General features: G+C 39.2%; 1 protein-coding gene across 12 annotated transcripts in view; it reads right to left on the minus strand.

Annotated features, from left to right (window-relative positions):
- Positions 1-1,907: 1,907 nt before the first annotated feature.
- Positions 1,908-13,587, minus strand: part of HDAC9 (histone deacetylase 9) — a 458,285-nt gene continuing 446,605 nt past the window's right edge. For all 12 annotated transcript variants that reach the window (XM_071735765.1, XM_071735762.1, XM_071735760.1 and 9 more), the window contains 2 exons: positions 12,544-12,697; positions 1,908-3,335 (listed from right to left, as the gene is read on the minus strand). In XM_071735765.1, the coding sequence (XP_071591866.1) occupies positions 3,296-3,335; positions 12,544-12,697 (194 nt within the window). In that variant the 3' untranslated portion in view covers positions 1,908-3,295. The remainder of the gene's footprint in view (positions 3,336-12,543; positions 12,698-13,587) is intronic.

Consider the following 13,587-nt stretch of genomic DNA (forward strand, 5'->3'; position numbering starts at 1 on the left):
CAGCCTGGGTTGGTCATGCTGTGGGATGTCCTCCCACCCTGTGCAGCTCCTGTGCCACCAGCACCAGGGTCACCCTGGCTCCCAGGGCTCTCTGCCACCTCCTCGGCTTCACCTGCACTGTGGGATCACTCACAGAAACTGCCATTTTCCCTTCCTTGTCTACCCATTTCAGCTCATATTTAGTAATTCAAGATATTTTTTAAAGTAATTTTAAGATCAGATGTAGATGCTTTGGCAGCCACCTTGAAATATCTGGGACTTAATTTTCAGAGGTGTCAATCTCCCTAGCTTAGCTGAGGTCTCTGGGAGACTGTGACATTTCTTCAAAAACAGCTCCTAAGCCTCTGACTTTGACCATTAGAAACATAGAAACATGTCATTCACACATCTTTCTGAAATTCTTGGAATTTGTTGTTGAGTCCAGCTAAAACTGGGCATTTTTAAGAGTGTCTATGTGAGTATTTCCCTAGAAGTATGCCTAAAATTGCTGAGAGATATTTGAACTGCAATCCACAGGGAGCTATTGGTAGTAATAAAAAATACTGTGAGAAGAAAACAGCAGCAAGTGAAACTGCCCTCTCAGAAAGCCCAGGTCTGCTTTGAAGGAAGTGTTGATATTCACCATAAGCCTTGAGCGTTTCCCAAAGGGTTGGACGGTGCCTTGTAATGACATAATCAAAAAGTGATGGTGTTCTGGACCTAAAGGAAAAAAAAAAAAAAAAGGAAAAAAAAAAAAGCAGGGCCTGATCCGTCTTCCATTTAAATCAAAGAGGGTTTGGTTATTGACTTCAGTGAGAACAGAGTTCTGGACACAATCTGTGTGCAATTTATTTGCACATTTGCTTATCCAATGATCCTGACTTTAACCAATAGCATGTCTAGATGTCTATCTGGGAGTCTGCCTGTGCAGATGCATAAGTGTGAGTTTATAATGTGGTTTAATGCAAATTATTCTGGCATTTTAAAAGCATTTCCAGCTACAAAGGACATCTTTAGATGATTTCCACTCCAAAATATAGACTTTAATTGGTAAAGTTTGTAACATATTTCAAGTTGCAATTCATATTCGATTTCATGCAAGCTAAGGACACAAGGAGATTTTTAATTTGTGGGGTTAATTTTAAAGTGATCTTACTATGCACCCTATTAAAATTTTGCAGACACTATTTAAAAATGTGAAAAGTTCTACAAATTACCCAGCCCAAGGACCAAGGACCAAGCTATGGTCTTTGGTTCTCGTGAAGGGAAACTTCTTTGATGATCACAAGAAAATTACAGCAAATGGCAACCAAGATTGCCATCACAAGCCTGCTGAAATTTCAGGATGAATTTCTTATTGCTTTAGTCATGTGGACAACCCCTTCAGAACAGCCAACAGTCAAGCAAGGTGGCTTGCACCAGGAGTTAATTTAGCCTGCTGGGACTCTTTGCATTACTAAAATGAGCATGATTTGGGGTTGTAAATGGGGGGTAGAATTTTATTTCACTTTCTGAGGGGCATATATCCATTTTAGAGTAAGCCTTTCAGAATAAAAGTTTACTTCACATTATAGGAAATGACATTTCTTTTTTAGATTCTCCTTTTCAAAGCGTGCCTCAGATTTCTAACTTGCAGCAGAGAGCTTTTGTATAAGTAATAAAAGTCTTTAAAATTAAAATGCTAATCGTAAACAAACCCAAATGCATGAAAGATATAGTCTGACTGCATAACAAAAGAGAATTATATAATTCTATTTGAGTGAAATCTTTCATCTTTGATTTACAGGTTTGAGTCTGCCTATAACTGAAACCATATTGTTCCATATCTTTCATATCACGGCCTTCCCCAAAATCTTGTTTTAATTAAGGTTCCTTTCAGACTTCAGAATAAAAAGCATGACAGTCTTCACTTATGGCTTTAATATATCTTTTGAGTTTGGAAAATATATAAAAATGCACATCACTTGCTTTTAAAAGCTGCACGAGCTATCAAATACTGGAAGTCGAATACTTCAAGGTATCTCCCGGGGTTCATTAGGTGAGAAAGTTGTAAGCAAAAATAAAAGTTGCTGTAGCAGAGTTTTGTTCATTTGAAGCAGTCTTACATACATGCCCTATCTCTTTCCCTGACGGTAAGGCAACACGTGTAACAGTTTAAGCGTTCATTATCAGCTAAAGGCACAACTCTATGTTACGTTCTCAAACATGGAATTAAACAGCTAAAGTCACGTTGCAGGGAGATCTTGCTGCACGTTGGGGACCTAAAATAAAGCCTAAACCCTTTGAAGCTTCTTAAGCAACATCAGTTCTCTTGGTGCAGGACTACATAAAAGAATCAGTTCGTATTCACATGACGACCTGTAAAAAACCACCCCCAGCACAACCTCCACAGAAACACCTGAGCTTCAAACGAGCTGCTCGCAGTTGTTGAAGATTTCTGCCCTCTGAGTCCGGACGCAGAAACGTTTCAGACCAAACTAAAAGCACATTTGAAAAGCCATCCATTTTTTTTCAGAGACTATTTGATCTCTGCTGCACATCTGGTGAGAACTACTGTCAACTACGGAGGCTACAGCATTTTTTTAAAAGGCAGAAGATCGCACACTTTAGAGAATCGTGATGTGGTTTTTTGTGATAGAAAAGATTACACAAAATGAGGAGGGAGAGCTGGGAAACAGGAAAAGAAAATAAAGCACCACGAAGCACAGTACTTCGGGGGATTTATAGTACAATATGAAGTGTTTTCCCTTCAGCTAAAATCCCTCATCGCGACTTAAACACCTTTCACGTATTCAGCTAAGAATTCATTACAGGGGGTTAAAATGGCACAGAAAATAATTATTTTTTTTTTCTTTACACTGAGCAAAGAAAAAAATCTATTAACAATTTAACAGAATATGAAAAAATGTACCCAGTAAAAAGTGTCAGAAAGTGATTCATGGAGTTTACCAAGTATTTTGCTGGCTGTTGCAAATCTCATATCTATAATCTATCCTGTAGAATTTTGTAATACTCTATTTTGCAATTTTTGTTGGTGAGTGGGTCAAACAGCATATAAAAAGCATGCTCTAGGCTCTTTCTCCTAAGCCTGTTTTACTGTAACTCTAGAATCTTAGCAGTTACATTTAAAGGATCTTTAGGACCCTTTCAAGTCCATCCAAAGAACAAGTGAAGCTGCTATTCAGAGTTTTGTGCCCAGTGTTTATGTTCCATCAGCCCTGTGCCACCCAAGCAGCAGACAAGACATGTCTGAGGGTGCTTTGGGGGGATACACAATGATGTCACCCACAGGAAATATCAGGGAGGACTTGGCACTTCACAAGGCTGGCTCTTCTTCCATGGGCTCGCCAGCAGCTCTGTAAAAATAAACAGGCAATCAGAATACAGCACAAGAGTACACAATGACATTGTAGATTTTCATGCATAATCAAAGCTGATTTTTCAGCTCTCTCTGATGTTTATTTGTGTTATTCAGTTATCCATAAATAGAGTTTCTTTCCTAGGAAGTATAAACAAATGTCAAGTGGAAAAACATTTGAGATCCAAGCAATCACTGAAAATGTTCCTGTTTATATTAAAATATGTCAGAATATTTTATAACGTTTTGTCCAGAAATGTACATGCTTTGTGTCAACAGAGTCAAATAATTTCATAAAAAAATAGCTGTGATACTTTTATTTTACAAGCTTTGGCACTAAAAATACATTCATTTATTTTTTCAAGCAGGCCCATACCATTAAATTGAAATAGCTCACTAGTAGCCAAGTAGTTGGCAGTGTTTCTTCTAGGGTTCTTAGGTCCTCTGATTTTTGATTCTCTGCTCTCATGTATACACTGCCTACCTGCCTGCAGCCACTGAGACCAAACTCTGAACTGGATCAGCAAATCACTGTCATAGAGGAAGTATCTATTAACAATATCAAATCAGATTATACATGTATCTTTTATTTGAAAGGTGGGAAATATTCAGCTTAGGTGAAATGAGCTCTTTAAAACCTCCAGTAGGAAAGCAGTGGGTACACGGAGTGTGCTGGTGAAAAGTGTCATTATTCCTTGTATATGATGAACTATTGCACCTGAGGATTATGCTGGCAATTATAAAATGGGCAGCTTCTGCAATCATGGTGAGACCTCAGTGCTGAAGGGCATAAGAATTTGGACATAAACCATTTTTCACCCCAGGATGACAAATAAGCTTAAGACCTCCTTAAATATCGTCACTTTAAGCAATTTTTGAAATGTGTGGAGAGCAAAAGTAAATGCAAATTAATAAATAAAAGAGACATCTGCCAGTTAAATCTGGTATAGCCAGTATAATAACAGCCTTCAGTAAAACATCCCTCAGAAAGAACAAACTCATGAGATCCCATGGAAAAAAAAAAATAAAATAATTAATGGGGGCTTGCATGGGCTTTGGTAGTTTATTCAGCAAGGAAACCAGAGAATTTTAAATGAATCTGGAGTTTATTAAAGTATTTCCCAATGAAAAATTCAGCAGTGTGTCTTTAAATTATTTTATACAGGTTATTCCTTTATGATCTGGAATGACCACAGCTAGTGTGTTTAAAAATATGTCAGATGAATGGTCTATGAAAAAGAAGATGGTTTTCAGGCTAATTGCTTTCCAAAAGGTTAGTGGCCCTAAAAGATTATTAATCTATAAATCTCAAATCTTTTGTTCCTCACCACACGGTGGAGAATGTCTCCGATGTACAGCAACCATTGCAGCTCTTTTATCCCTGAGAAGTAGGTGAAGCAAGATTTCAGGGAAGGCTGCAGGAGGGGCCACTTGGGCTGTGTCAGTGCTGCAGTGGGAGTGGGTCTCTGCCCATGTGCAGATGCAGTAGGTAATCACTCTCCTTCAAGGGGCAATAAAGGCCTGAAGAGCTTATCGAGATATGAATTAAGATGTCTGGCAAGACTTCTTTGAAAAATGACCAAGATCATCACTGTCTTCTCTTCCCATCCCTCATCCACACCCCCCCACTCTTGGCATTGTTCTTGCTTGCAGCAGAGACTGCACAATGGCAGCCAGGGTGGGATGGAGCCCAGCCCACTCAGGTCCTCAGGTGTGATAAAGGATCATACACATGATGGAGAATTCATACAGATGCTGGGTGCTGCTGCTGTGCTGACCATACTTTCTCCAGTAGGTTTTAGAAGACCTGTGGGTCCTCTAGAATAACGCAAAAATTCTCTAAAGGCCTTGTGAAACATCCAGCACCTTGTGGGGCTGTCTGGGAAGAGAACAATTTGGAAGCAGGTAACAGCTCAGTTTTTAGATTCTACTGTGGGTAAGTGGATAGAAAGAAAGAGCTGCCAACAGATTTCAGTTGGGGATTAGCAGAGTACGAAGAATCGGAGCTCTGGAAATCTTCTGGAAGTAAAAGTGGGAGTTTGGGTTACTTATAAGGAACTAAAAAAGCAGTATGTGCAACATTATTCTCACATGTATCTTCTGGGAATGACATTCTCATGATTACAGTACAACCAAGAGATGACCTTATCCAGGGTTATAGTCCTGGGTCCTGATGAGGGTGTTTCTGAGTGACCTCAGGTGCTATATTCTAATATATATATTCCAATGTATTCCAACAATGTCCCAATAATATCCCATCAACCAGAACCAAAGCAAGTTCAAGACAAGAGGGCCTGTTTGGAAATGGAGTGGAGTCTAGGGTGCCCTGGTGAATCCAGCTGTTGCCTCTCAGTGTTGTTGCTCCCCCAGTCTTCTCCAATCTCCTTTTAAAGACTTATGTGCATCCTTTAACTTCATTTCACTAATGTCAGAGAAGTCACTGAATCTATCCAACAGCTTATGATTAAAACCATACATTTTTATGGGATAACAGCCTAGGCTGGAGTTGTGAGTGAGAGACAGTGAAATTTTAGGGTCCTTTGTACAGAGAGAAAAACACTGCAGTCACATAGCACTAAGCAGTCAATTAATATATACTCATTCAGTTAAAATTAAAAGTTTTTAAAAAAATAAATCAAGGCGACAGAGTCTGATAGACTAAATATATTTTACCTCAGTTATGTCACTTTTAGTCACTTCAGTTGTCAGTCTTCCTGCAGATGACAACAAGTTGACATGAAAATATAAAACAGGTAAAAATCCCATCCAGTGCTGTGTTCCCTGACTTGTTCCTCAGAGATGCAGCTACAAGGATGGGTCTGGTCCAGGTAGATTCCATGCAGTCAGCAGAGTCAGAAAGATACTGACTGGGACTGTAATGATTTTAGAACCACAATTGTGATTTTGTACTAAGGGTTCACTGTGGCTCATTTAAACTGCAAGTTCCCAGAAGCAGAGCCCTCTTGCATCTCTCCGTTTATTTTGATGTGTCGGAAAGGTGCCCACCTACAGGTCTCTGTACATTCAATTCACACTATGGCAGAATGAAGTAGGCTATCTGCAGTTAGTGCTACACAAAATTATTATGCTTAAACTTTAAAACAAAAGAAATGGATGAAACAAAATCCCACTGTATGGCTGGAATCTGGCAAAGCGTAAGACATCTTAAGTGTTATTCTGTGAAAGCTGAGAAAAAATGGCAACCACATTACTTAATGACAGTATTTAAAATAGTTCATATCTACACTTTAAAGAAGAAAATAATTTAATATGTATGAATATAGATAAATTATGTGCATGAAAGTAAATGTTTCTCTTACCTTATTTTTAAAATTAGAATTACAGAGATTCCTCATAACTACATCATAAATATACATCACACATAAATATACATCACACATAAAAATAAAAATTCAAGGTATATTTCCAAGTCACAGAAACTGCTGAACAAAAGATAAATTTTCTGACATGGTATGGCTATTTTATGCCAGAATCTGTTTCTAATTTAACTCAGCTGTCTCAGGGAAGATCATTGTAATTGAAAAGCAATCATCTGGTAGCTAGGAAGAAAAGAGGTATGTTTCTATACCATGGAGATGATTTGGAAGTTGTCTAAAGACATCCTATAAGTGATACTCAGTAAGTGTATATCCTAGTAAAGATGGATCAAAGAATAAGGAATTAAAAGTTCCTTGTGCCACAGTTTAGGAAAAGAATAAGGTAACTACATGTATACTCTCAGAAGAGGAAGTAAGGTCTGAATAAGGCAAATTAAATGTAAACCCTCACCCAGGCAGGCAAAATGAGAGCCTGAAGAGCAACATGTTAAAGGCATAAAAGCTAATAATAAAAAGATCTTTCAAATACATCAGAAGAAATGATCAAAGCATAAAAGGAGCATCAAGGAAGGTAGACCACAAAAGCAAAATGAGCTATTTATATCTGTGCTCACTGGAGAAGCGTCAGGGAGATTTTATTATTTGCAGATGAACTATCTCAAACTGAACCAGAACTACAACAAACTGATACATCAAACATTGCCAAATTGCTAAGAGCAGATGATATTTGCCCAGAGTTCTAAGGGAATGCAATTATGATGTTGCTAAAGAAATAATCATTGAGCATATTCTACAGCTTAACTCAGCATTCATGCCAGTGGTAAAGAAAGCAAGAAATGCAATTCACCTTTTGGAAACTACAGGAGATACACTAAGCCTGTATGGAGAAAATTAACAGCAGCTATAATCATTGACAGAATTAGCAGTTAGGTAATAATTCAGTAATAATAATTTGGGTAAGAGTTATGCCTTAACACTTAGAAAGGAAGCTTCACTAATTTATTAAAAGATTCTGAAGGAAACTAAGGAAAAGGGATCAAGTTATATCCCTGTGCAAAGAATTGTATTCCAAGAATTTATTCAGATGCTGACTATGTTATGAGAGAAGGTCCTCCCATAGTTTAAGATCCATCAAAAGTGGGGAACAGATAATAATATCAGTAAATTTTCACTGTGGAGAACACCTCAAAAAACACTTGGCAAACTACCAATAGATTTAGTTGACAATGTTTGTTGATGATGCCAGATTACCAATACCAGCCTGTTGTAAAGCCCATGACACCATTTCTGAGTGGAAAAGAAAGTAAACAAACACAAACTAACACAAAAGACACAAACTAACACAAAAGACACAAACCAGGAGGAAGGACATCTATAGCTGTTTATATACAGTGGTGGCCAAAGTGAGAGCTTGGAGTTAATGGCAGAAGAGAGTTAATGGCAGCAACAAAACCAAAAAAAAATTCCCCAGCATTAAGCTACTATGTGAATCCTTCTTGTGCCCAACATCTTAAGTCCTGCACGCAATTCTTTCTTCATCTCCAAGAGAACTACAAGAGGCACAGAGAGGGGCAAGATTCATCAGAGGTTAGAAATTATTTTCATACCAGGATGAATACAGAGTCTTGAGAAAGCCGAATCCTTTAAAGCCAGAAATGAGGCAAAGACTAGGAGTAAAAACAGAACTGCTTTTATTTCTCACAATGCATGGATAGGGAGTTCTCAAGGATTTACTGATAAGTTTAGAGCAATCAAAACAAAGTGCAATGCCTGATGAGGCTGTGAGATTTACTACCTGAGTTCCAGAGGTGTAAGTTGGTTCAGAAAGGAGCTTTTGGAAGTGAATGGCTGGGTAGGTATCCTGGAGGATTTTACATGGGATAAGTCAGATATAGTTGTTGACATCTACTGACCCACCAGGGCAAGGGTGGTTCTCAAACTCCTCTGCTCTTGGTTCTCTTCCTTATGCACCCACCAGGATGAGAGGAAAGCAGTCAACATGAGGCTACAGCCTGACCTGGGCAAGTTGTTCTTCAGCCCAGCTGTGGCTGCAGCTCCTGTGTGGTGTGGCTGGGTTGGTTCATGTCACTCAGCACAGCTAAGGGGGTGCCCAAATAGTGAAATGCTGAGTGAAGCTTTATGAGCTGATACACAAACACATCAAGTGAACCTAGCTGGTGGCTAACAGTACTCCATGATGCAATCAGTCACGCTAGTATAAAATATAATGCTCATAACACAATGCAAGGTGACTGAAACTACAGCTGGTAGCTCTGTAATACTAAAAGCAGTATCTAAAACTTACACTTTGTTTTCATTTCCACTTGAGTAAAAAGCTCAGCTTCATGAGGGTTGTAAAGTCCAGTTCTGATAAATGTCATTCTCAGGATTGCTGTTTGTAACGTGCAAGACATCTCCCTTCACACCCTTTTATTTTTCCATTTTAAGAAACATACAGAAATTCCAATGTTTCAAGGACAGTACAGTACTGAATATTTCACTGCAAGATTTCTGAAATAGGTGTTTTGCCAAATCAAAATTCTTATCAGCTAAGTCTGTATCTCACATAGGGCATAAGCAATTATCAACACAAAAGTTATGGTACTTAGAAATGTTTTATAGGGCATGCCTGTTCCTTTAATTGCATCTCTATTTAAATCTGTGTTAGCATCATGCATGTTTTCTTTCCTATCCACAAACTCTTTTTTTTATATCTGTTCTCTTCTCAAGTCTGTAATCAAGTTTCAATCGGATCTTTAAATGCAGAGTTGTGCTTTGGTAAAATAAAGCAACAAAAGCACAGCAGATTTTCACGGTTTTCTTCATTTTGCTTGCCAGGGAAAAGTCAAATAAAAAGTAATCGACACTGTCACTTGAAGAAAAGAAAGAAAGAGAGAATAAAGAAAGAGAAATACTTAGGATGGGCCTTAGCCAGGAGCATTTTATCCTTTATTCATCAGTGGTAAATGAGTCAGATATGAGTTGGCCAGGAAAAGAGCCACTTTACCCAAAATCTGAGTTTAAAGTGAGTCATCTCACTCCAAACACCAATATATCCTCCAACATAACTGGCAAGAGTTTCCTGCAAAGAGATTCTTGCTGCTGCTCCCTTCATCTGGAGGCCTTGCCATCCAAAGCTGAAGTCAACAGGATCTCTACCATAAATTCAGCGAAACAAGGTTAGAAATGTAAGCCAGAATTATTAGCCTGCCTCAGAATTCCCAGGGTGGGAATTAAAAGAAAATAAACTGTCCTGGCATAACAAGAACCCTTCAGGTTGCATGGCACTTTCTGCTCTGATCCACCCCTACAAGTCACAACTTGTTTGCTTTCCAAAACAAACACTCAGTGCAAAATCTTGCAAAAGGTCTTCAGAAGGTTGCCCCTGTCTTTAGGGAAGATAGAAAGGAGGGTCATGCCTACAGTGGCCTTATCAAGAGGATTTGAGAGCCCAGAAGTCTCCTCACATCTCTGCAGCCCTGTCGTTTGCCATAGAAAGAGGCTGGAGAAGGATGGTTGCATACCTGATCTGTTATTATAACAAACAAAACAAATATGAAAAAGTTGGACTCATCACAACACTCCTGCTGTATTATGTTGCTACGTGTCTATGGAGTGAATCAAAGTACAGCAAGGTCCTCTCAGGTCTCCCCATAGCTCACAGGCCTGTGCCCTCCAAATCAGGTCTTCAGGGTCACCATTTTTTATTCCATGCTCCTCTTTACATTCAGCAGGAAGAAAACAAAGAGGATGATGTCCCAAAGCCTCAGAAAACCTAACTATCAATTTTGGCCCAGTGGAAAGAGCACTTATGTTGTCCTGTCACTCTCTGATGGCAATCTGGCTTCGGGTGACTTCTTTGTGGGTTACGAATGTGGAAACAGAATTAGGAATGCCTGCGTGCATAGGGGTTTTTTTTTGTGCCACTAAAAAACCTCTGCAGCACCACAGAAGATATTTCAAACGAAGCCATTTTTCCACAGAACAATTCATCACAACAGATTCATCCCTGTAAGAGTCCAGAACTGATGAAGTGTAATGAATCTGGCAGCCACATGAATTCCACTTGTGTACATTTCAGCACATGTTTTTTTTCCATTTCTCTCAGCTCTGCTCTGAAATTCTATTTTCAGAATGAGTGGAAGCTGTCACAGGTTATCAGGAGGTAGGTAATAAATACAGTAATTAAAAGCAGTGTTAGTCAAAGGGTTATTTTATTCAAGTCATGTAGGATCAGCAGTGGCTCTCAATGGCTGCAGTTTTAAGTGAGTGGGGACGTATAATCCTTGGTTATTCTGAGCAACATAAAAATGCACAAAATTAACCACACCCATTTTCAGACAATTTAAAACTTCACTTTGTTTGACTGTGCTAGTTCCAAAACTTTAACTAAATGTCTTCATATTTCAGAGCTGTGCAAACACAAGCAGACACCTTTCTGTCCTGGCTGGCAAAAGTGTCAGGTAATTGTCACAGAGTTGTATGACAAACCTTATGTTAGTGCTAAACCAAGCACTGGTTAGCACTGCCACAAATCTAAAACGTATCTTCTGCTTTCCAGTGGATTCTTCTTCTTCCTAAGCTTTTTTGGATTTGGTTGCAATAATACTAGCAATATCAGATAGATAATTAAGCAAAAAGTTCAGACTTCTCTTGCTAGCTCTGCTCCCTGTGTGCCATTTTTAGGCACATCTTTTAGCTCATTGACAGATGAGCACTCCCAGAGTTGTGAGAAACATTCTCTGCCAAAGACATCTGTAGGTTTAGCATTGCACTATTCCTCTAGATGCCTATCAGTTCAATTCAGATTAAAAGAGTCAATGCAGGAGGCAAAAACCAAACCAAACTAGTAGCTGTCACAACATAGGAGCCACATATCTTTCTGGCTCCATCTCCACCAACATTCTGCCTACCCACAGCTCCCTCTTCTCTCCTGTTATGTAGCTCTGTTTCACAGCCTGTGGGGACCTGACACTTCTCCTTAAAAGGCTCTTTTCTCCTTTCCTCCTCCCTCTCCTGTTTTCTCTGTGTAATGGAACTGAATGGTTCCACTGCATTTTAAGTCTTCCTCTGGTGGAGAAGGCCAGGAAAGTTTATCCCTAAAATGAGTACATGGGAAACTCCAAGAACTTTTGTAGGGCCTTTTCTGACTCCTAATGACTCACTGAAGAAGTACTCTTTTGTTGTTGATGCTGTATTGAATGGCAATCAGTGTTTTCAATCTCTATTTGCAAAACAACCAACATCAGTTACTTTATCAATTTGCAAAACTGAAGGTAATCTTCATGAATGTGAAAAAGCAGCTGGCCACCTGGAAAAAACAGCTTTATAATTCTTTTCTGGTGTACCTTCAGCTTGGTACACAGAAAGTCTTGGTCCTAATTCAGGTCAGGGATGCTTTAAATTTTATACTGGCACCATTCCATTGCTTCCAGGAAAGTAATTTTTAATGCCTGTCTAATACCATTTAATAATGATTTAAGTCCATTCTTATTAAATTTATCTGACAGCGTGTTAAATGCTTTCCTAGAAAATCAAAACTAAACTAGGTTTCTCTTCCAATGAGAAGAATATGGTTGGTCTTGTCTATTTTCCTCATATGGATATTGTACTTTTATGTAGCAGAGAAAATTAGACATGGGGAGTAAACAAGGTTCTTGTACTAATTGTGAACCTCAGTCAAGAAGTACATGTGCCAAAAAATACCTGCTAGCATAGAGTACCTCTGCTTCCAGTGGCCAAGTGAGAGAAATCAAATCCAGGTCCTTCAGTTAAGAGCTAATTCTGAAACAACTCTTTGTCTAGTTGTCTTCATCTCACTTGACTGGAAGGAAAGTCATGTTCCCTGCAATAATTCCATAGGCTTACCTGCTGCCTTCCTGAGGGATACACTGCTCGACATCCACTGAGAGAGAGGCCATTGCAGACACTGTTTCTGTCTCCTCTCTCTCTCGTTTCTGAGACTCAGCCAGAGCACAATCCACTGGCACAGAGTATGGCTCCACTGACTTCCAGTACTTGCCTAAGGAAAACACACATAATAATTTATGTGAATTTTAGCTAGCATGGTGGTACAAGCATAGTAATCACTTAGTTCAACACCGGGTGATTATAATTTAAAATCACTGCGGTGTAAGCAGTACAGTTGAAATTTCAGACTGCAGTGAAGAGGTATATTTTTGAACCTAAGAATGCCAAGTTGGAAAGTGCTTTCATTCCAAGGGTTGTGTCACACCCTTCCCCAGAAGGTAATAAACTGGAGGAGTAACACACAGACTAATGAACTCATACTGTCAGACAAGCTATTGGCTTTATCTACGCAAGGTGAAGGGAGTTCAGGGCAGGGTTAATACCTAGAAGCTCTGATATGGCAGACAGTTGATGCATATACAGCAAATAGGACTAGAAAAATGAGCATTGTTGTACAAAGTGCTCACGCAGCACTATCTTGAAAAGGAAAAAAGTCAGAAATGCCAGCTCGGACTGAAGTGATGTTGCCAGAACAATCAGGTTTGTTAGTCCTGGATGTTCTTTCTCCTCCAACCTCAGGGCGTATACTAGAACAAGAATTTATTTCAGACTTTCATATATGAACTGGCTGTTGCTGGAAAGCTGCCAGATATCATAAGGAATAGAGCTTTATGGTTTGCTGTGTAAAAACACAGCAGTGGGTTAAAAGCATGAGTGATCTCAGCTTTCTGCCTGCAACAGAAGAGACAAGAAGCTTCTCGAGCAACACAAACAATAATGGCAGGTGACTTGTTGTCAATATATACAGTGCTCTGATACCACAGTGCCTTTAAGAAGCAAGAGGATGGTTACTGGTAACTAAATGAGCAATTAAGAACTTACATATGCATTTCTTACAGTCCAGGAATCCACTGAGTTGTTGCCAGGTGGGTGCCACCTGGA

This window comes from Heliangelus exortis, chromosome 2 (assembly GCF_036169615.1).
Source record: "Heliangelus exortis chromosome 2, bHelExo1.hap1, whole genome shotgun sequence".
Taxonomy (NCBI): domain Eukaryota; kingdom Metazoa; phylum Chordata; class Aves; order Apodiformes; family Trochilidae; genus Heliangelus; species Heliangelus exortis.